The sequence below is a fragment of the Excalfactoria chinensis genome, chromosome 2, assembly GCF_039878825.1.
Source record: "Excalfactoria chinensis isolate bCotChi1 chromosome 2, bCotChi1.hap2, whole genome shotgun sequence".
NCBI classification, from domain to species: domain Eukaryota; kingdom Metazoa; phylum Chordata; class Aves; order Galliformes; family Phasianidae; genus Excalfactoria; species Excalfactoria chinensis.
Genome location: NC_092826.1, coordinates 125,092,247 through 125,116,453, shown reverse-complemented (window position 1 = coordinate 125,116,453; position 24,207 = coordinate 125,092,247). Strand labels below are relative to the sequence as shown.

Below are 24,207 nucleotides of genomic sequence, written 5' to 3'. Positions count from 1 at the left end.
TAAGTTTCTATGCTAGGCAGTTTTTACTACTGTGGTATTTTTGGTACATAGTATGAAATACTGCTTTTAGTCACATTTAGTTTGAGCTGCTCATAGTAGCGATATATTAGCAGTTATTGGCAGGACTCTTGTAGCTGTTCTTCAGGAACCATTCAGCTGAACATCATTTACTTACCAAATATGCTGGAAGCATTGTAATATGCTCAAAAGGACGACAATGAAATACTGAAAAAATCATTGTTTATTGTCCCTACCTACTTTCAGAAGTAGTACAACAGTTTAAAACTGTGTGAGTTAATAAAACGTATTAATGTTAAACACTTAAATAGTACTTGGGAGCAAAAAGGAATACTCACTTGAAATGCCTTTAAACCTGCTGCTGTTTTGGTTAAAATCTGTACTCAGACCCCAAAAACATGGATCAGAAAACTGGAGTTAAGAGCCTTGAGACTGTTCAAGGGGAGCTTAGCGAAGTCTTCTGAGATAAGTGCATTGCCAGGATTTCACTCTATCAGGAGCAGTTATACCCTGTATCTTCCTTAAGTATTTTAATTTCAGCATACGTTCAAGCTACGTTTATATGTTTCCTTTGGATATATTGCCCCATGCAAAAATTCTGTGGAGTAATTTACATAAAACACAGGATATGCTAACATGAATATTTTACAAACTACAAATTTTGCCAAGGGCAGCAATCAGTGCCAGCTGAACAACATTCTGTGAGATGTTCCAGTTTCTAAACGGAACAAGAATTGTTGCCCTTCTCAGAGAGCTAAACTTGCTTCAGAGATGAAATGGATGTAAATCGATGTAACAGTGCAATCCTGTGCTTTCTGAGAATAGATGAAAGGCGGGATGGATATTTTTAAAAATAAAATGAAAATAACTTGAGTTTCTCATTAAAAACAAAATCAAACAAACAAAACCAGCACCTTTTGCACACCTTTCTTCATTAAAATGGACTTCCAAAGGAGAAATTGGGAAGACATCCCAAGGCGAGTGAACAAGAGGGAACTGTAAGTGTACAAGGTTCCAAGTATAAATCTAATCACAAGTGTAGATATACTGCAGGTTTCTGTAGGGGGCTGCCAACTGCACATCCCCTTCCTTACACAGGTAATAAATGCAGAACTGCTACCCGTTGCACTGCCTGCCTGTCTCTATGGCAACTGACAGAAGTGGTGAATAGCAGATGCAGCGTGCTGGTAAAGGGGAGAAAATGCCCATTTTCTGCAGGCAGGAAACAGAGGAGTGATCTGAACTGGATGAGAAGAAAGGATGAAACAAGCTAAAAAGGAAAAAGAGAATCATAAAGGAAAAAACAAAAGCAGCACAAATATTGACCTTAGCTTTTGTAAAGGAAAAACTGTGAAAGAAACAGGAAGAAAAGAGAAAGGAAATATCACAGACAATAAAGAAGTGGGAATAGTACCAAGAGAGAATGGTTCAGAAGCTGAAGAATAGCACAAGGTTATTCAATGGGAGGCAGGAAAAAATGTGATAATCATAAATGGATGGAAAATCATTACTGCAAGCTAAATGCAGTTTTGTCCTAAATATGATGACAGACACATGGGCTGAAGTCTGTCCCAGAAAAGCGGGCAGGGACTAAGTGTCCAGGAATTTGCACTGAAGTAAGCTAATATTAAGCCAGTGCCATCCTGAAGCAGAGCTTTAAGGTCATGTCATTCTCCATCCATGTTGTTGTTTGGGTTATCTGTGGCAAGGGTTTTCATTTTCCTCCCTGTTTCTTCCTGAGTTACTCCTTGTAAGAGGAAGGATAGGTGAAAAGGCAGAGCAAGGCAGTATCATATTCTGTTATTTAAATGAAAACATTCACGAAAGGATGCAATGCATTTAACCCTGACTCTCTAGGTGTCCCAGTGTGGTAAGAGAGAAGATTTATGGGAGATTTGCTAGGAAGCTGAGCTGGGGAAAGCCCTTCTGCTGTCTCCTTGTGTGAACCAAGATAAAAATTGGTTAACATGGGTATTAGATGGAATTCAACCTGTGCAAGTGGGACAGACCACCATGGACTGGAATTGTTACTGGAAAATGTGTTGAAAAACTTCATGGAATGATGAGAAGTTTCATTAGCTAGATATTTAGCTACACAGAATGGCAAAATGAATTTGGCTACAGTGTTGAGGCCTGGATTTCACCAGCAACTGTTTCTTACATGTTTAGTATATCTATAATTCTGCCACTGATGATGTTCAGGGCAATTCCAGAAGACATGGGAAGCCCACTGACTCATCTGATCATAGCATTGTCGAGAATGATGTTCCTGGTAGCAGATGAACAGCCTAGATAATGACAGCCAGTGCTCATGTTCAGATTACGTTGCATTGGAGGAACTAGTCTTCATTAACGTCAAACTCATTCCACAGATTGTCTTCTAGGAGAAAAATGCAAAAACAGGGGAATTTTACCCTGTGTTTTTTTCAAAACTAGCCAGAAATGGCAGAGAGTATTTACCAATACAGTTGTGTGCACTTTGTTATCTTTTAGTCACCCCGATGGCTTACTAACATTACCAAGAAGAGGAAGCTAAGAGTCATATTTTTCATGTAAAATGAGACAGCGTAGGTTTTGTTCTTATTAAGGAATTTTGGGGCCATATTTATACAAAGAATAATGAGAATATAAGGCCATAAAGAATTTCCTATTTTCAGCTTTAAGCATGGGATTCAGGAGAGCTCAGAAAATTGCATATTTGAAAACTCTGCTGCTCGGCTGATAGAATGTATCAACACGCTGACGATACTTTATTTTGTTAATGGTGATATTGTCCTCATGCTGTGCAGAAAAATGAAAATTGGCGGAATTAATAAGAAAAAATGATAGGGTGTTTATTTTAGCACTCTTTTAAAATGGATTTTGTTACTTCGTATAAGGACTTGTAAATGTATTAGCTAAGTGTTACTGATTTACTTAGCAAGGCTGCTTGATAGAATTATTTTAATGCTCTTTTTAAAAAGAATTAAGATAAAGGACTGGAAGTCTTTTCTCCCACTGAAGTTTAGCAGTCCCGTTAAGCATGTACTGGCTTATTTTTCTGATGCAGATATGGGGGATTGATAGTTTGAAAGGTGGGAAGTTCTAGATCAACCTTGTCGATTCCGAAAGCAAACAGCATTCCTCCCTATTTCTTTTGCCCCTCCACCAGGACAAGCAATGTCATGGAAAACACTAGAATCATTTTAGGGGCTTTTCTTTAACTTGCAGTGGCACAAAGTCTACACAGTTGTCAGTGAGTGGGAGCAAATGGCTGCAGTATGTCATCCTCTTTGGGAATGTCTCCTAGAGTCTGCAGTAATACAGCCAAGTCCTTTTTTGCCAGATGTGGTGCAAATAGTAACAGTGTTTTTCATGTCCTGTGGTCCATTCCAGTCACAGGGACTTTTCAGAAGACTTGTTAGCAAAATATTAAAATGAAACAACAGTGTTGGTGGGTGGCTAATGACCATTTACAAACAGGACTTAAGCTACTCTCATTAGTTGCCTTTTCCCGTGGCTCATATTAAAGAAGAGTTTGGCAGGTGGCCATACGCTGCTAACCAAAGGATTTGTTTTATACTGTCACAGTGATGCGTTGCCCCTATTCTTTGTTATCCTTGCTGTTTTACAGGTGGGGATACTCAGCACCAGCAAGGTTAATATTAGAAGAGTTAGCAATGTCTAGCATTGAAGAGATCATTTATGTGTCAAGATTGTGCCCTAGCAGCTGGTGGAAAGGTGACTGGAAGGACAGGGGTTAGCCTGGTCCTTGAGATGCCTAGGTCTGTTCCTTCATGTGGCACACACTCCATAGCTCTTCTGCATCTCAGTTCCCTATCTGAAACACTTGAGTAACAGTTTCCTTTGTACTGCACGGGAATTCAAATTCCATAGGAAAGAGCTGTAAGATGGATGGTATTTTTTAAAGAATTGAGTGGCCCGAAATTCTGTGACATTAAACTCTTCTTGGAACGTAGATTTGTTTTATCATCATTGCAGAAACTAATCATTGTATAAAAGAAATCATTCAATGAATGCTGTTATGAGAACAACCCTTCACACCTTCTGAAACATTAGAAAGACATCAGCCTTTAGAATACGAGCCAAATGCTTGATATTTATAACCTTGTAAGCAGTGCAGCCTGAATAACAAGGATTACTGTTTTAAATACGTTTTCTGTAACCTTCACATTAAGTGTTGTAATTTCTCTTTATGATCAGATCTTTAGACAAAATTACTGGTGGGCAAAATGAGCTGTGTATCCGGTACACAGTCCTGTGGCCAGAAAGCCTTTAATTCAACAACTTTACTTCACTATTTGTTAGAAACAGAAATGTTCTCAGATGCAGGATGATCTTCATGGACTCTTAATACTGAAATTACCTTTGTGGCCATCAAGCTCCTTTGCATTTGGGGGTGTGAGCTTACAGTGCTAGACTGCAGCATCCATGGCTTGTATGTGGGTTGTAACCTCCAATAAAGCTGTTGTGCAGACAGAAAATGTTCTTATAACCTAAACTTTTAAAGCCTGAAGAGCTGGTGTGTCCAAGTTGTTAGTCTAAACTTTATTCTATTCACAGCCAGGAGTTTCAAGCTTTGTTCACTTTGTTTCTTGCCAGAGGGTCGTTTTTAGGGTGCATCCTTAGGGAAATGAAATTATTCTGAAATTGAAGAAAGGTCCTTGTATGTCACTGCTCAGCTCTGAGCAGCAAAGTGCTGGGACACAGCTGGTGGCAGCAAATAATACCTGTTGCTGGTGATAGCGCCATAAGCGGTCCTCACATTGAGAGTGGAGGGACAGATGAAGTAAGGGATAACAGAGTGTAAAATACAATAGTGTGATGTTTGGAAAACTGTTTCTGTTTGTTTTTTTACACCGGTACCAAATATGCATGAGGTGCACTTTTAGACCACAAAAGGGGGCTGGTCTGTCACACAGAGCCAGCTCTCACAGTGACATTGTAGAAGTTACAAGTTAAGCAGTCGACAGTTCTATTTTTTAAACACTGACCTGAATGCAAGGCTTTGTCTCCAAAAGGTTTGTCTCCACCCAAATATATGTTTGATAAACAGATTGATAAACCAGTTGTTTCTGGTTGTTTCGTCTTTTAAAATGTGTAAATACATATTTATGTCCTGTATATCCATCCTCATTCTTGTTTTCTCTTTTGCTTCTGCAGTTTATTGTGGAGTGTCATGGGAACACGCTTCTCCCCCAGTTCTTGGGCATGTACCGGCTCACTGTCGATGGAGTTGAAATATATATGATTGTTACAAGGAATGTGTTCAGCCATCGTTTATCTGTGTATAGAAAATATGATTTAAAGGTGAGAAATAACTGCAGATGAAATAACTGACAAAGTAGCTGAAAATCTTCAATATAAATGCTAGATTCTGCTGTTGATTGAAGATTGCTCAAAGTTTTAATGAATTTAAACCTGAGCTGTGTAATAATCATGATTAGCTGGTGTACTTCTGCATCTAAGCTTGGAAAAGCTGGGCTAGAAATGTATCTGTATTGTGCATGTTTTAAATGGAGTGATTTTACCAAAGATACTTGTTATGTATAACTAATGGCTAAGGGTGAAACACATCACAGCAGTAAAATAAGAGTTCTGCTTACTGTGGGCTTTTCTCAACATTGTGGAAGGCTGCAGCTGACTGTGCAGAGGACTTAGATAAAATGACTTCATGATGTCATTATTTAAACCAATAAAATGCTACTACGAAGTACATCACTTGTACAGAAGCTTCATATTTCCTACAGCATTTTAAAAATAGCTCTGAGAAAAAGTGAATTGCTCTTAAAATGCAGAATTTCTTTTGTTTTTATCATAAGGTGTGTTTCAGTTTTGTTCTAAAATGTAATTTCGCTGATATTTAATATGCAGCACTTAGAATAAAGGCTTGAAATACATTCATAGTCTTTCTACATAAGGGATTGCTTTTATTTCCTCCATAAAGTCTCCCTTAGAAACCTACTTCATTCTAATGCATTTAACTTCTGTGTTGAATCACTGCGTGCATCTGCATGCTGATTTTAAGATATTTATTTAGCTCTTATTAAGAGGTTTGTAATGCTACATACTGCAGCAGCCATTCCTAGCTATTTAGGTAGAAACTGGTTATATAGTTGACTGAACCTGATGTGAGAACTGATTTCCTGACTGTTGACTTAATAGTTTTCAGTATTTGGCAGAGCTTACAGAAGGAAGATGTTTCTAATTCTGTTTTTGCTCTTCTTTCAATTTACCCTCTCAGATTTAAGCTGTTTTTCATTTGAAATAACCCAGTTGATGCATGGTGTGACTAGTGGAGGGGCAGAAAGCAACTATTCAACCATAAGCTGCCTTTTTTTAGAGTATTTTCTTCAGAAGTTTCACTAAGAATGAGTGACTGATCTCATACCTGAAAATGAGTAACTTCCAAAAATTTGAGAGAACTATGTGTATCTTAGAGCATCATAATGACCATACTTAAAAAAGGGACAAAAGCACAACAGCAAAAATCAAATAGCATATAATACATTCTTATTATTGATCTAAGCAGCACTGCACTTGCTGCTGCTTATCTCTGTGAATACTTCTGTACACTGTTCAGTTTGTCCAGATAGCCAAAATTGCCTTAAAGATAAACTTCCCTGGCAATTTAAATTCAGCATCAATGTCATATTATTATTGAAAATTACCTCCCCACAGCATATTTATAATGACACTGCAAGGATTATAAATAGGGTTTTTTTTCTTCATTTCATTGATACAGCATCTGCAGTTACAGGTTCAGACTCCTTTTTTGTAGGTATTTCTGACACCAGCTTAGACAAAAGTCTCCACTACAGATCAGCGTAGGATTTCAAAGGTATTTTCCTGTCTACCGAAACTAAGATTACTTCAGTGTTAAATTTCTCAACCTCCAAATTTTTTACTATTGCAAATCTTTTTTTCCTCATTTGGTTTTCTGCTGATCGTTGCCCAGACCCAACAGTCCTTGGTAGAGCACAGAATACACTATAAGTAAATCAGTAAACTAAAATATCGTAGACTTTTGTTGGAATTCTTTATCAGCTAAGGATATAATGAAATGAAATTTCTCTTGCTGGACTACACATAATACTGAGGGTCTGCTGTCCATTTGTCTTTTCTCTCTGTTCTTTCTAAGTTTTCTCTGCAAATAACAAAATATATAAAAATGTGTGGTTGTGAATCCTCACATTCTTTAAACTAGTGTAAACCCACTTGAGCACTTCTTTACCCTTCCAACAAGAGAGAGTTGATGTACCAGTCTTTCAATATCCTGTGCTTACCACGTTATTGTAATGAAGGCGTAATTATGGGTACTATTTATTGCAGTGCTGTTACCTGATAAACTCTGGGTACTTAAAGGTGTGGGGTCCTGCATCAAGAAATTTGTAAAGAAATTTATACAGCCATTTTTTTTGCCACCTCCAGCTTATTCAGAAAGTGCCACATTATGTACTGGTTCCAGTCATTTAAAAAAGAAATATCTTAAAATACCCACTATGCCATTGGCAAACGCTGTAAATCTTTTGGATCCACTGTTTATCTCATCTCTTCTTTTGACTTCATGTTGCTGTGAGGTACACTGTTCTTGTTTGTACTTTGTGATCTTTTTAAAGAATATTTGTGTGTGCTTATGTTGTGTGACATCCTTTTAAAATGTGTATTACATGTGCCCAAGTTATATAGAGTAGGCTATCCCACAGCTGTACATCTAAATGGTCACAAACGGGTCGGAAGTCTGCCAAGCCAACTGAACTTCCAAGGTTGTCTCAGAATTAGAGTGAGACATGAGGAAGAAACTCCCATCAGTCATAGAGACAATAGATAGAGAGCATTTGAGGTTTTAATCCATCCTTCTTCTCACATGATACATCTTCTTCAAGTGATGGCAGAAGTTTAAGACATTCTACCTCCTGTATCACTTTCTTAATTTCTGAAGGATGCAGTTCATCCACTTTTTGACCTGTTATCGTAAAGTTTTCAAATTAGTTTCTGACATATGCACATTTTTAGATCCATTTTTTCTGTTTCAGGGCTCTACTGTGGCTCGAGAAGCCAGTGACAAAGAAAAGGTATGGTGCATTTCTGTTTACTTTTCAGTTATCTAAACTGCTAGCTAGTGTCAGGACAAGCATAATCAGTGCTGTTCTGCCCCCTTTCTTTGTTTTCTGTCATATTCTCCCTCTTGAGTTCTACCATATTCCGTCCTTTATCTTTCCTCTATTTACCGCAGACCTTTGACTGTTGGTTTGCAATGGTGTTGAAAGTCCAGAGGTAAGTGAGCCACTCGTCTGCCTCCTCCTTTTCCTTTTTTCTCTTCTCTTCTTAGTTTCTTCAGGGCCTGCCCTGTGGTAGGAAAACATCAGGAACTTCATTCTCTTCCTGCTTCTTCATCTTCTTTTTCTTGTTCTTTAATATAAAAATTTATGGACACAGATTTATGGAACTGTGTGATGGGGTGCTACTCCTATTGTAAATGTAAAAATGAATCAAACCTTGAATTGTGATAACCATTGGTTATGTAAAGGTTGTTCAAACGAGACGACAGCTGACAGGCATGGACAGACGTAGATGTAATGAGAGCGAGTAGCCTCCTTCAAATTCTACAGATGGAACTTTGCTCTTAAAGCAAGTTGGTCACTTTGTTTTTCTCCATCTGCAACTTGAGTTCATTTGGAAAGCTGAACATTCTCAAAATGTTCTTTGAGGTTCCAGTGAAATTCGTTGGCACTTGAGGTTTGTCTGAAGATTCTGCAGATAACTGAAAGCAGGACACAGTCTCCATTCCGTAAGACTTCAGAGATCTCCAAATTTTTGAGTGGTCTAGGAACTTGTGACACTAGTTTCTCTAAGTTTCCCATAATTCTTCTGAATTATGCTGTTGCATAAGATCATTCAGCAGTTTGCTTAAAAGACTTCATTTTGTTTTGTCCCGAAGTTCCATTCCTATCACTTGTTTTTATCCTAAGCATTAATCATACCATACCAGCCTCTTTAACTCTTCTGTGAATCCCACAACCGCAGTAAGGGGTGTAAAATAGCTGTCAGTGATGCATTTCTAGCTGCAAGAAAAACTCTGTGTGCTGAGTTTTTCCACTTCCTCTTAAGGCATGGCTGAACACTTAAAATTCTTCCAGTGGTGTGCAGCTAAGATGTCACAAATGTCACTTGCCGTTGCAGTAATCTGCATTAGCTTTTCTTTTTCTGTTTTGGGCCCTTAAGATCATTTCTTGAATGGTCTTCATTCTTTTCTTGCGGTCTGATTTTGGTCTTGTTTAGTAGCACAGCTCTAGTGCTTTTAGAACATAGATGTTAACTCTTCAGGTTTCTTGCAAGTGATACCCAGTGTCATTGAAAGCCTCTGCTGGTAGTGCTGAAATTATCTGATAGAAATGAGGATCACAAATTACTTGGATGTGACTGCTTCAGATTACAATAGTAATGCTGGGAATAATAATATGTTTTATTAATGCTACACATTTGGCTCTGAAAGAGATGATACTATGCAGATATTTGGTGCTTATGTTTTGGAGGAGTTTTAGGAATATGTCTCAAAATAATAAATAGATAAATCATGATATACTGATTATGTATAGCTATTGACTGTATATCTTATTACTATATAATTAGCGAGAACCTGAAAGAATCACTAAATTCTGTTCTCAGGCAAGTCCATGGCAAAACTGCTATTGAAATTGATTGTAGTTGATCTGCAACAAGGCTGTGTAACTATATAGAAAACTTATTCTCCATGTATGAAACATGAAATTTTAGCTTCAGCAAGACCACTGATAAAATTCCTATGAACTTCTGTATGTCTGGAGCCTCCCCTTTCATTTTGCATATTTATACAAAAGCTATGTAAAAATTGCTCCCCCAGATTCTCCTTCTGATCTTCTAAGTTTCACACATCGTAGACTTTTCAAATTGCATTTGATTTCTCAGAGACGGAACTACATGAAGTCTATTGAGCTGTATGCAGACAGTCTTTGGATGTCAGAACAGACTCTTACTACTCATAATTCAGCAAAGAGGTGATAAGCTACCACTCAGGACAAACATTTCTAAGCAGGAGAATGAATTGGGTTGACTGCTAGCTTCATAGAGGGGACAACATTGTACAAACTCTTTAAGAATCTGGCAAGGAAAAATTAATATTTTGCTTATTACATGCTTTCTGTATGCATTTTGAAATCTGTTTTTTTGGTCCGGAAAGGGTCAGAATACACAAGTATCTTCATTGCAGGTATTTGGAACTCCTGCAATAGGAATTGATTTCCTTACATAAACTACTCAGAGTATTTTTAAAGAACTGTTTTTAAGCTTAGATGTGTTTGTGTATGAACAGACAAGGAGGGTTTGGTTTTTGAAGCAATAAAAGCAGTGCTAAATACCTGCTATCGTGAGATGCATTTCTGCATGTGTGTCACTGGACTGGGGGGACCTTGAGAACTGTGTTGAAATCTAATGAGTTTGAAAAAATAGTTCTGAATAACTGAACAAAAGAAAAAACAATCTCAGATACCTGTCTGGTGTTGTAACTTATTAGCTAACATTTAGCCAGGGGCAAATTAAATCATCAATCTATTAATATCACCCTGCAGTGACACTATGAGTAACAGAATGCCAATTAACAGCAACATTAATTAATTACTTAGAGATACCCATATGAAAAACACATATGGAAAACAGGAAAGGAATAAAAGGCAATATTCTTTTGGTGCTAAAATATAAAGTTACAAACGTCTGGCCGTGCTGTAGGTTTTAATGGGCTTTTAAGTAATTCATGTTTAATTTCAAATACCAGTATTTAAGTGATCAAATGGTTTTCAGAATGTCAAGCATAGTATGTTGGCTTCCTTTCCAGCTGTGGAATCCAGAGAACAGTGAGGTGGATCTTTCAGTCACTTTCTAACGAAGGTTGCAGATTTTCAATATATTACTCTGAAATGACAAACTTGGATAAGATGATGATGTTCTTGACACATTTTCCTATCAAAATACTCTTTGTTACTTACTTAATAACTAAGAACCAGTCAATTGTGTAGACAAGATTTATTGGACCATAAAATAAGAAATTAGGGGGAAAAAAAAGTATTTTTCTATTTTAGTTTGGTAGTGTAAAAGAGAGATGAAGATTCAGGGTTAAGATTTTAGGAAGAAAAGCTGGCTGGATGACTCTAAAGAATGTCAGAATGTTACTTTCTGTCTTATTCTCAGTTTATCTTCCGTTTGACTGTTTTCAACTGTTTCATATCCCAACATATTGATGATAAGCTCTGAAACTGTCATTTCAGTATTTTATGGTAATCAGTGTGGAGACAAGCTCCAGCCCTTAGATTTCACCTTAGCACACAATTCTTCTCATTTGCATTAGAAGTGATATTTTTAATAATAAAGTCATCACTTTCTTGGCAACAAATATCATAACATGCACTTACAGATGTCTTGAATATAAAAAGAACAGTGTGTTTCAACAGTTGTCAAGCTCTGACAGCTGCTCCTTTATTTTTTTTTTTAGTCTTTAGTTCTATCTTTAAAAAAAAATAATAAAAAAAGATTAATGGTGGGCATTTTCCTATTCATTCCTTGGACAATTTTGCCCTCTTAAGTGAAACAAGGATAATGCACAACTCCCCTGGTGGTCTGTCTGCTCATAATTATGCTGTACTTTCAGTATGACATCAAATTAGCAGTTCCAGCTGGGAGTACTTGTAGTTGTAAAGAACTTTAGGATGCTGCTAGTGGGTGAACAACTCGGAGAGAAATTCCAAGATGCAAATGAAAGCCAAGTGATGTGAAACCTACCACATTTCATCTTTCTCGTAGAATTTCATAGACTGATAATTATGTATCTCAATTAAAGCCAAATGGGTTCTGTTACTGCCTCTGTGATATGTGATTGTTCATAATAAGCGTAAATACATAAAAATGACAGTAAATACAAGACTTTAGCAACAAGTTTACACAGTCTTGAAGTAGGTAAAATTTGAGTGATGGCAGATCATCCCCAAAACTTTCAATTTTTTCCTGCTGCTTTAAAAATGCATTTTTTTACTTCTTTTAATGATTTCAATCTGCTTGTTTGCCAGTCGCACGCAGCAGGTATGAAGCATGACTTCTGTTTCTCTGTGAAGTAAATCTCCAGTTGACGTAACTTTCAAATCATCACACTGCCATACATTGCAAAGACAACAATAAATATTCAGAGTTCAGATTCCTGTTTCAACATTTAGCCTTCATATGACACCAACCCGCAACTGTTTTTCAAGCAAATCACTCTTTTCCTGTTGATTGATGGATGGAGTTTTGGTTTGGTTTTGATTAAAAGACTGTATTCTCTGTGTTAAAGCAACTACTTTATATTTTTTTCTTAAATAGAATCTTGGTCTTGGATTTTAGGTTTCATGTTCATTTTGCAGCTCAAGAATATTGACTATAGGGATAATTCTGGATGCATTTTCCCAATGGCAAGATTTTAGCTACTTTTGTACATTCTTAATCCATCTACAATTTTTTGCACAATCCTTTGTTGTACAAAAATCCCTCTTGTACCTTCTAAAACCTTTTTCAGCGTTCTCTCTCAGACCCTATTTTTGGGGTTGCACCTTTATTTTCATTGCTATTTACAGTCCCATCATGCCAAACACTGCAATTTGGTCAGCAATGCCTGCCCGAGACAAGGCAGGTTGTACAGGAGAGGCTTGGACTCGGCTTCCATAAGCAGCGGAGGGAAGCAGCTCCCATCTCCAGACTTCCAAAGGAGATTCCAGTTATTCTTTCTTCTTGTGAATCTGGTGACTTCAACCTTTTGACTCAGTTCAGAACCACCTGGCTTTCTGTATCCCGTCACTGTAGTCCAAAAAATCCCCACTTCATTGCTCTTAATCCTTCTCAAAGCCAGTAAGACCTTCCTGTCATTAAAGTTGTGTGTAACCACAACAGACTTCAGAATGTGAACCTGAAGTGTGTAAATAGAGTGCTTTTCTACTAAATAGTTCCTCCGTGTTTGTAAAACTACCGCACCTTTCTTGTGTCTTCAAGTAGGGGATTAAAAATGATGGAAGTGGTTCAGAAAGAAAATCTATTATTAATTTAGTGGAAGTAGTTAGATGCTCATCTCCTGTGCAGCTCTTAAAATATTTAGTTCTTTAATGATAGTAATATGTTCATTATAATGAATTACATTCTGGGAGAATCTTTTTCCAACAAGGATTCTGCTTCATTGGAAATATTTGAGACGTCATTAAAAATTAATCGTATCAATTATTTCATTAAAGCAGAGTCTCAATTTTTTCATTCAGATAGTGTCTCAGACTGCCACAACGTGGTTTGCTTTGTATTTATTTCAGTGCATCGGTATAAAATGTTCGCATTTGAATTTTTCAATACGAACACATACATTATGAATGTGAAGTAACTCCTAGAGCCCCTCCTAGTTGTGTATGTCATAGGTCTTAATGCCTAAGTCCTCAAATAAATTCTAAGCCATTAATTGCAGTAAAAGTGCCGCTGGAATTGCTGGCTGTCATTAATAATATTTGGGAATACAGCAGTATCCTTTGGCTGCTCAGCTTCAAGTAAATATGGGGTATGATGCTGTCTAGCACATAACAGAAAAAGCAAGACACAGAAAGCTTTGTCTGGAAGGAGGTAGAAGGAAGAATGCAGGCTGGGGGCATCATTCATGTAACATGGGGAGAACAACCACCACCATGTAGCTTTTTAGCTCCAGTTTCTCATCTTCCACCTGCTACTTCTATTGCTCTTTTTGTTTCCATGCATCAGCACTGGCTTTTTAGTTCATGCTTGTGTTTGCCAAGCCTTCACTGCTGTGGGATCTGGGTGAGGAAACATGCCCTCAGTTAAAACCTACAGGGTGTTGAGGCCTGGGGGTGCTCAGCATTGCTAGCTCAGTTTTATTGAAAGTAGTCCCTGCCTGGCCCAGCAGGGCCTGCCCATGGACCCACATGTCATGTTTGAGAACAGGCACATCCTTCTGCCTTGCCTCCCCCAATCTCACACTGCACTTATAGGGAGTTTTTTCCAGTGTTGATGGGCTTGTTTTGCTTTAACCTCTGCTTCGTGTCATCTACAACAGGGACAGCTGGGCGCAAACATGACCCAAGATGAGGACTTTTTAGTGCCTTTGGTGCTAGCAGTGAAGGAGTGTGGTTTCTGCATTCTTTTCATTAGTTTCAGCTTCACTGAATTCATCCAAATCCTTCCATTCTTGAACCTCCCACACATCAGATTCCCGCATCCCCAGCCCGCCCCTGCAGAACCAGCCCTCCTCTGTGGGGCTGTTTGTGTGTGCCAGGAATGCTTATCTGAAACTCCCCCCACTCCTCCTTGTCCTAAACCTCTTGTTCAGTAGGTCAGAAAGAAAATCAATGCTGTCATACAGCAGTAACCAAATCACTGCTGGCTTTAGGAAGCATCTCTGGCACCTATGAGGGAAGCACTTCAGAACAGCTCACCCAAGGAAGCAGTGCCCTGAAGCGGGGCTTTCATTTGAAGCTTGTAGATAGAAAGCCTCTGGAGCAACACTAGATGGTATCTTAATACATCATAGTGTTCTAGGTGCAGTGTGGTAATGGTTCAGAGCAAAAAGGCTTGACTTCAGTTTTTTACGAGGTTCCTTAAGTATTGGGATGCAGTGAATTTAACATGGATTCATAACAAAATGCTTGAGGCAATAACTGGGTGATAATAGACACTTCTCTGAGCAAATGGAGCATTGTGGGATCTGGAGCAATTCCTAATTTCCAAGTCCAAGAAAATGAATTTGAAGGATTGGGGAGCTGAGCATTTCGGCCACTTCTGTGCACAGCCCAATAGCAGGAAAAGCTTCTGCCCATTGGGAAGATGCATGAAGGCACTGCAGGGTCTGCTGTGACACCCGTATTTTCATGTTGTGCCTTCCAGTATGTGTGTTTCAGAGAAGAAAAAAGTACTTTTGAGATCTTCTCCTTACTGTGTTGTAGAAAGAAAATAAACTTACAAAAAGTACCATCATTGGTAAAGTTCTATAGTTACTGCTTATGCTGGTGGAGGATATTCCAGTGGGCGGATGTGAGCTGCTTTTCATTCCTAGTGGGAGGACTTGCAAATGAGGATTAACACTCAGGTGTTCTGCAACATTTCTTTGTAAACAAAGCCTTTTCTTCCCTAACGCTTATTAGAGATGAGGGCAGGGAGAAAGGCTGAATGGGCAGAATTTTTCAAGGCTTTGGTTGTAGAAGCTGTGATTACTTCAGGGTCACTTGACCAAATACCTTGGAGGAACTATTTTGTCATCTGTTTTCTTGGTTGGGTGTTTCTTTAAAGCAAGCTTTCAGTCATTGCCCTCTGAAAACAGCCCATTTGAGGGTCTTAGTGCTAAAACCAGTGGTTGCTGCATTGGTCATGTGAGAGTTTTTGGCTTTCTTTAATGCTGTTACATATCACTTCATGGGAGAGTTGAAGATAATCAACTAATGCTCCAATATCGAGAATAATTATGTATTTGAAAGGCAGCATTCTTCTCTGGCATTCACCACTTCTAAGCAGCACTGCATAATTCATGTTCACTCGATATTTCATAAACAGTTATTTGGTATTAGGCACTTACAAACATTTACAGAAGCTCTGTAAAGTGTAATCCAGTCTGGCTTGATCTATAAGCTCTGATGCAATAGCACTTCATTATGAGGTATAGATTGCGTCTCAGCTTCACTTACTGTCATTTTGACAAATGACATCTTGGAAGAAGTGTGGACTTGGAGGTTAGGTGCAAATGAACTATTGAGTTTGATATTTTGTCTCAGTTCCCAGAGAGCATGTACCTTCTAGGCCTCTCACAGCGTGGATAAGCAAGGGAAGAGAATTTCTGCTTGCAGTTGTGAGCAGCTGCATGCAGTGGAAGTGTAGTTGCTCGCACTGCAGAAGTGGTGGGGCTGTCAGCCATTACAGCTCACTAATGCCCTCTTTTGGGCCTTGGAGAGCCTTCCACATTTTGGGAGGTTTGAGGGTTCAGCTCCTGGTGGGGCCGGAGAAGCTTTTGGTCTGGATCCATTCTGAACCATCAACTGCACCGCACTTCTGTTTGCGTTCTGACTCTTACAGAAGTTTCTGTTTGTTTTAGGCCAAAGAGCTGCCAACATTCAAAGACAACGATTTTATTAACGATGGCCAAAAGATTCACATTGATGAAAACAACAAGAAGATGTTCCTTGAGAAACTCAAAAAGGACGTTGAGGTAAGAGCGCACCTGCTCAGTTCTTTGTTGTTAAAATGCATGGCAAATAGCAGATAGCTCAGGAAAGCATACCTGTAATTCATAAGTGAGAACTTGTGGTCTGTAAGCACTGACTGTTTTAAACGAAACGTAATTTAAACTTTCAGGAGTTGATCTCTGCTTTTGCTGATGTGATAAATGGCTTGATGCCATAGCTGGTTGCCATGCTTTGTCCCTGCCTTGATGATGTGATGTTAAAATGATGGTACTACTTAGTGCATAAGCACTTTACAAGCATAGTCCTTCCAAATGCCCCCAAGAGAGAGGTGAGTATTGCTGGTTGTGTTCTACAGGTGGGGGTACACCAGGACTGCCTGATGTTAGCTGGAACCATGTGTGGACTGTAGTCTGTAACAGATTATGTAGCTTCCCTTACTCACAGATGTGCACGCTCTGTTTCATTTTAGTAATCCAGTTTTAGGTCATCCTTAGTATCACAGTAGTGGTGTGCTTCAGGAATCCGTATGTTCCAGGTGGACTCATTAGCATAGGTCCTACAAATCTGTTATTGGCTGAGTGTAGTCCGTACCTACTGGAAGATTGCTAATATACAGATTTAATGTCATACTTATCATGATTGATTGAGCTAGTTAACAAATAAAGAAAACTAAATTTCGGGCTATCAAACTCATGTAATTTGGCTTCAGTTTCTGTAATCAGAACGTTACCACCAAACACAATATTTTGCAGTCCCTGTACTTAAAACCTAAAATCTGTTTCCGCTTGTTGGAAGAGACCTGGTAGCAGATTGTCCCTGTGACTTAACGAGACTTTCAGCTACTTCTGTCAGGATGGCTGTGCAAGCTGACTTGTCTAGTTTTTCAGGTCTGTATCTGAGTGTTGTTCACAAGCTCAGCAGCTGTACAGAACACTGGAGCCTTAGGATTTGCAATGATTTGCTTTTGAAGAAATGTAATTTCCATTGTCAGAGTGATGAGAAATTTATGATGGTGGTAATTATGAAAACAAAAGTATTTTGTGAAATATCAATCTATGCTTCTTTTATATGTGGAACATTGTGCTAAAAACCTGCTCTGTCAATGTCACAGCTCTAGAGATAGGTTTATTTGAACTAAATTTTTGTGCTCTTTAATGTAGTGCAGTTGCTGACTCAAGCTTTTACTTGAAGTAGGTTGCAGACAAGATCTTAAACATGTGCAATGAATGTAGAAGATACTTTATTGCTGCGGAAGGTGGATCGTGTGCTATCTTTTACATCATTTACTGGATTGTAAACACAAGGGCGGATTCTAGATAATATCTTGAGAGGCTGTTTTATGATTATGAAATTTATACAGAGTACTGTTAAATATACAAAGACCACTCGCGTGAAGTGGTCTGACACCTGATTTTAATAAAGTCAATCTGTCCTTCAGCCTTGTTTTGCTTTTACTGGTTCTTCTGCCCTTGCAGCTAACTGATAATATACATTTTTTACCTGGTCTTGGATGCAGATTTTAGTACAGTGAAGAGAAATGCTCGGCACTTTGCATAAAATTATCTCATGGAACAGTATTTATAGTCAAACTGTGAAATAGAATTCTGAAGAATATGACTTTGTATCCCTTCTTTTTCATCATTAAATGGTGGGGTTTTTTGTTGCACTGTTTCTCTTGTAATTGTCTTGCATCCCTTTCCTTTATTCAAACAAGCATATTATTATAATATCTACTGCTGTTGTAGTAATATCTATTGCTGCTGTTCTGATGGCATCTTGTCCATGACTTTTCTCAATTCATTCCTGCCTCATTTTCCTATCAATCACCTCATTCCACTGAAGCTGCCCTGAGAGCAATCACACGAGGGTGTTTTTTTCCACCTTAAATCGGATGATCTGTACTCTGTGCTTTCACAAAACCCGTGTTCTTCTAATCTGCAGTTCACTCTTCTCTTTCTTACAGTTTTTTATCATTATTGGTAGATTTTTCTCCTCCCTTTTGATATTTATCAAATACCCAATGATGTGCCTGGAGTCCTTCCATTCCTCTGCTTTCCACTCCATTACCTTTGGCCAATCTCATCTGTTCTCGTATATCATTGTGTATCATCTCTTCCAGTCTTGCAGATCTCTGTGGCTGCAGACCATAGCATCCCATGTGCTGGTCTGGTTATCAGAACAACCTTAGCTGGAACATTGCTACAGCATCCTAGGGCTTTTTGGTATAAGCTGCAAGTGACCTGTATGCTATCACTATATCTTAATGATTCAGAGTCTCTCTTTGCTAGCTTTCTCACTTAGTGATAAACTCCACTTAGTGATCACTCCACTTTGCTCTTTGTTAGAAGTGCCCGTTTTTCTCAACCAATGACATCTTTGTAACTTCTCTTATTTGAAAGTGGACCTTACATTTTTCTGTATTATGCTGATAAATTGCTTATTATCACTTTCTAGTTCCTTGCTCAGCTAAAACTCATGGACTACAGCTTGCTAGTTGGAATTCATGATGTTGAAAGGGCTGAACAGGAAGAAGTAGAGTGTGAAGAGAATGATGGAGAAGATGAAGGTGAAAGCGACGGGACGCACCCCATTGGAACTCCTCCAGACAGTCCAGGAAATACACTGAACAGCTCGCTGCCTTTGGCTCCTGGGGAATTTGATCCAGCTATTGATGTTTATGGAATAAAATCTCATGAAAGTAAGTAGTAATAAACATCTGCATGCTGAGATGTTATGATTCGTACTCTGGAATCCAAACATCTTCACAACAATATTGAGGGAAAGTTGCATTGCGCAATACAAATTCGCTTTATAGAAGAGGAAATCAGTTGTTCTTTGGTGCAGCAAAAAGCAAAAGGCATCTGTGATGCACAGCTTTGTTACTGAGTGTATTTCTCAGCTGTAGTGATGTGTTGGGATGGATGCAGTCAGCTCAGGTACCGAATGAGCTATTCAAACATCACAGTTCTCAGTGGCTGTTCAAGACAGAAATGTTGTTTATTTTCATCAGCATTTACATTAAGAAATAGATAGTTTCATTCATAAATAAAATGTGCTCTTGCTGACTCAGAAGCTCTGCCTCTCACGTAAAATGTAGTTTTTCCTTATTTGTTTGTATAACTGTAAAAGAACTTGAAATCCACATTAATTCCTATTTCTGTATGCTGGTGGTCCACGTTACATATACATATTCTGTATGCAGGGGTTCACATTACGTATAAATGCATTTAAACTTTCACTTAGGAATATCTTGAGCCTAGAACTGTAAGTCTGGCTGGCATTACCCTCCCAGAGCTGCTGAGTGGTCCTAAAGAAGTTTCTTTTGCTGGAAGGAAAAGTCTTGTTTGAAATGCCGTTCTCACTGTCATGTACTTGTCCTTTGCAGGTGCACCTAGGAAGGAAGTATATTTTATGGCCATTATTGACATTCTTACTCACTATGACGCAAAAAAGAAAGCTGCCCATGCTGCAAAAACAGTAAAGCATGGGGTAAGTGCCTGTTTGTCTCCCTCTGATACAGTTTATACTTCTGCATTTTTCTTGTTTAGTGCCCTGATAGAACACAGTTCAGGAGATCTGTGCAAAGGAGAGAGACTGTTTTTTCCTAGTTTCATATGTGATCCAACAGTACAGAGTAACTTCTATACTTGCATACTAAAGCTCCCTCTTCAGCTGCACACGTTTTTGTTACCTGTAAAGAAGACCGGTGAGGCACTGCCCTGCCCTCTTAGGGCTTTGTCCTACATTAGTGGGATGTATTTTATTGTTGCAGACAAAGCTGTTCACCAGGCACTTATATTAGCAGCTCTGTGGAAGCTGTTGTGAATCTTTTTGTGACACGGGGCTCTGGTGATGGTTCCGTTGTTGGGTACAACCTGCTGCAAGTTACTTCCTCAGCATATAATGTGGCTCACTTTAAAAGATTTCTTTAAAAAAACAGAAGTTCCATTTGCAAGTTTCAGTACAAAATGTGCATGTGAGATATTTGGGTACCATTCAGTGAAGGCTTGTATTTGACTGCCACTGATTTCTTTATCTTTGGCTGAAACTGCTGCTGAGCAGCAGACACCAAAGAGTTACGGCAAAGCAGCCCAGTCTTCCAAAATGAAGAGTTGTATTTTCTATTATTACTCTATGGTGATTTGAGGTCAGAATTTCCTAAGCTCATTAAAAAGAGTATAATCGTTTATGAGGCTGGGATCCCTCCTCTAAGAATCAGGGCACTGTGGATGGTTGTAATCAAAGAGTTTGGGGTTTTTGAGTTTCCAATAGAAGGCGACTTAGAACGCCAAGTAGTGAACCATGGGCAGGCTTGCAGTACAACATGCTCATTACTCTCTCCATTCTCAAGGCAGCTGAAAGTCGATGCAGACCATATGCAGCCATTAGCTGGCAGTTATTAATGAACTTCAAAACAAAACATGCTTCTGGCTTAAATAATGGACAAATATATGTTGTGAATGACAACTATGATTATTAAAGCTTACTACAGAACATGACATTTGTGTGACCATTCTGTTTTCTTTCACTGTGTGCATCCTCAGCCACCTGACACAGAAGGTGGTTCTGTAATTGCATGCATGCATTCTTTTCCTTTCATAAAATGAGGAAAATGTAAGTGTGGTTTAGGCTCTGAAAACAGTGAAAGTCTGGATGAACCTGTGAGCTCAGTGAGGTGGCAGTAGTGCAGCTAATTGGGGGAGTCCAGGCTTAAATGCTGGAAGAAATGTGTGTCGTTGTTCCGATGTATTCCAGACCAGCCGAGTTAGCATTCGGATAGCAATGTGCATCAGCCAGGTTGGGGTGCATCGAATCCAACTGCAGTAGTTCAGTCTTGCCTGCAGGAAGATGCTGCTGTTTAAAAGATGGGAAGCTGTGAGTTGTGTGCTTAGGTGTTTGCAGTGGAAATTGCATAGGAGAGTGAAACACAACGAAAGTAAAGAGGAATAAGGAAAGCAAAGAACGCCATTCAGAACCAGGAGGAGGACGCTGTGGGTACCCAGAGTACCTGTAGCAGTGTGAAGCCTAAAGAGGTGCCCTTCGTATTTGCTGGGGGGTTGATGACAGCACGTGTGTGTCGTATCTGGTTCTTAGAGCACAAGTTAAGGCGTCACAGTGCTGTTGGTGACAAAGCCTCCACTAAACACTTCTTCCTTCTTTCCTCTTCCCTCTCCATCCTCAATTTAGGCCGGCGCGGAAATTTCAACCGTTAATCCCGAACAGTATTCAAAGCGCTTCTTGGACTTTATTGCCAACATCTTGACGTAACCCCTCATGTCACACCGGACAGACACGAGGCCTGGGGACAGCAGCAGTGACTACGAGGGTAGGGAAAAAGGAACTCGGAGAAGCGCTCATCTTGCAGAAAGCAACCCCTTTGTTTACATCTGCTGGCAAAGATGACTGAAGTGGGGTGACTCGCTTTAACAGCTGCCTGATATTCCCAGCATAGTTCTAGCTATTTCTGACTCTTTTGTGTGTGCAAAAACAAACAAACAAAACAAACATTAAATTAAATAAATAGAACAGCTTACTCAGAGTGCGCTGTGACGGTCCCACTCTGACGCTACCAGCTGAAACGGAGCAACTGAGCAAAGAGGCGTGGGGTGGGGGCGGGGAGAGTAAATGCATGTTAAACCTACAATATTGATAGCAAATTGTAAACTGTGGACCAGTTTATTTTTTGAACTAAAAGATCCGTGACAGTATTCATGACGGTGATGATAATAATAAAAACCTTACTGCGAATGTTACACTTACACCGTGCACACTGGCACTCCTTACCGACAGCGCTGCAGCAGTGAGCCCGTGGTGCCGCAGCTCTTCCCATCTGGTTCTTGCAGCCGGGGATGGGGGTTTGTTGGGTTTTTTTTCCCCCCTCTCTCCCATTTCTTCCCTTTTCTTCCACACATCACATCGGGCAGTCCGGGCTCTCAGGCACCAGGAGCTGATGTCTCCTACCTTACAAAGAGCTGACGTGTAATTCATGCTGTGTGTACATCTGTGCTACCGTGAACTTACATTAAGGGCAAACCTCGCTTATTTCACTTTGTTACCCGGAGTTTTCCTTTGTTTTATATTCTTGCAGTATAGGAACTAATAATGTTACAAGCGGAAAAAAGCTTATCTGAAGGAGCGCACAGCTCTGGCAGTAGTAGCTGTGTCTCACCCGCGAGAGACGTGCGCACGGATGGAAACTCCATTCTCTTGTAATTTAATGGGAATTTGCAGTTCAAATGCTTACAATGTACTGCTTAAGCAGTGGTATTTTATGATGGATTATCCCCCTAAAAATTAACCCCGGATTTTACTGTTTACATGATTAGGAAAGCAGGGATATTTCTGAACTTTAGAGCTGTGTACAATATATGACTTTTAAGTTTACATGTAAAGTTATTTTGCAGTACAGATGAAGTATGTTCGGCACCCTCCAAGTGTAACGTGCAGCCATGTACTACCGTGAATGTCTCCCTCACGTCACCGGCAGACTCTTACAGTGAAATGGGGCAGGATGTTGCAGGGGGATTTTTCCCAAGGACGCCTTTCTTTTATCAGCAGAACGACCTGTCCTGCCGTGTACTCGAATCTGATTGTACAGCGCGTTGCCTAAAACTGAGCTCATCATGTTTAACTTGTTTAAAATTTATAAACAACGACATTGTATTTCTCCTCTTCTTGTATTTTTTCCCTGGCAGATTCCGTGCTTGAAAGACAAATTTACATACGCTTAAAGTTTATCTACTTATACACTGTGCTAAAGCCGTGCCTTTAAAATTTCATTATTGAAATGGTTAGATTTTGTAGGCAATCTAAAGGAAGTCAGGCCCTCCCCGACGTCATTTCTAACCGAGATCAGGAGTGCCAGCATGCCTTCTCCATCACTAACATCAGCGCTACTCAGCCTGCACCTGTGCATAACGTACGTTTTACTTCCGAGGAGCCTATAGATAGCAGCCCATCACACTCTTTGGTGGCCAGAGGCAATGCTATCCCTGTTGCTGCGTACTAATTCTTTTCTCCTCTCCCTGCCTTTCCTACCGGATTTTTTGTTACGTTTGACTTAGTGATGTCTGCAGCACTGTAATGTATGTGTATACTTTTGTATTGTATGTATTTAAATAAGTTGGTACTGTGGCTTGATATTTTGTTGTCCTTTCCCGTATTCCCCCGTTGTCTGCATTTATCACCTGAGTTTCATTTCCTGTGGCTTCCTGACGCGTGAGGCCGCAGCGAGACCCTGAAGTCAAAATGAGGTACACGTGCTCGGAGTAGACGCTCAATTGCGGCCAATCAGTGTATGTTTTCAGACCAGTTTAGAAATGTACCAATTTCTGTCTGCGTAGCAGTTTTGTCACTCATTACTGTTGATAAACTGTTTATTTGGACAGGGCAAGGAAGTCTCATTATTGTATATGTTAGTGCTTAGATTACACTCCAACCATGAGCAAGGCTTTATAAAATAAAGCACTTTGATGACTCACTGGGTAATTCCTTTGGTCTCGTGTTTCAGCCGCTTCTGCTCGTTTACAGATGAATTTTGGACGTTAAAATGAGTGCGTAGCCAATACCATGAAGCACAGTCAGAAACTGGGAGCCTTCTCATTCAGTTTTACCTTGCTTCTTTCACACGCATGTAAATGGATTGAAATGTTTTACATTTGCATTCTGCGTTTGGGCTGCAGGAACAGGTTTGGGAGTGAAGGCTCAGTGGGTGAAGTCCTGGTCTTACTACAAGAAAAGCAGTAAGTCCTACAGTTATCAAGGGATGGAAAGACTGGCAGAATTTGCCAACACATGTAAGGGCTTGAGCTAAGAGTCATGTGAAAATACTTGGGAACAAGCCCAGATAATTCCTGGGATGAGAGGGAGCTTTCTGCCCTGGAATTCCAAGGCTTTGCTCATCAGCTCTCCCAGCACATGAAGCAGCCGGCACAGCCCAGGTGGCAGAAAAGGAGGTTTTGTTCTTTAT

General features: G+C 39.5%; 1 protein-coding gene across 2 annotated transcripts in view; it reads left to right on the top strand.

Moving 5' to 3' along the window:
* Window positions 1-23,724, top strand: part of PIP4K2A (phosphatidylinositol-5-phosphate 4-kinase type 2 alpha) — a 95,168-nt gene extending 71,444 nt beyond the window's left edge. The window contains exons 5-10 of one of the 2 annotated variants that reach the window (XM_072329629.1): window positions 5,182-5,328; window positions 8,055-8,093; window positions 16,148-16,261; window positions 18,693-18,936; window positions 19,624-19,727; window positions 21,426-23,724. In XM_072329629.1, coding sequence (XP_072185730.1) covers window positions 5,182-5,328; window positions 8,055-8,093; window positions 16,148-16,261; window positions 18,693-18,936; window positions 19,624-19,727; window positions 21,426-21,506 — 729 coding nt within the window. In that variant the 3' untranslated portion in view covers window positions 21,507-23,724. The remainder of the gene's footprint in view (window positions 1-5,181; window positions 5,329-8,054; window positions 8,094-16,147; window positions 16,262-18,692; window positions 18,937-19,623; window positions 19,728-21,425) is intronic. The other variant, XM_072329630.1, reaches the window with a different exon arrangement.
* Window positions 23,725-24,207: the final 483 nt, after the last annotated feature.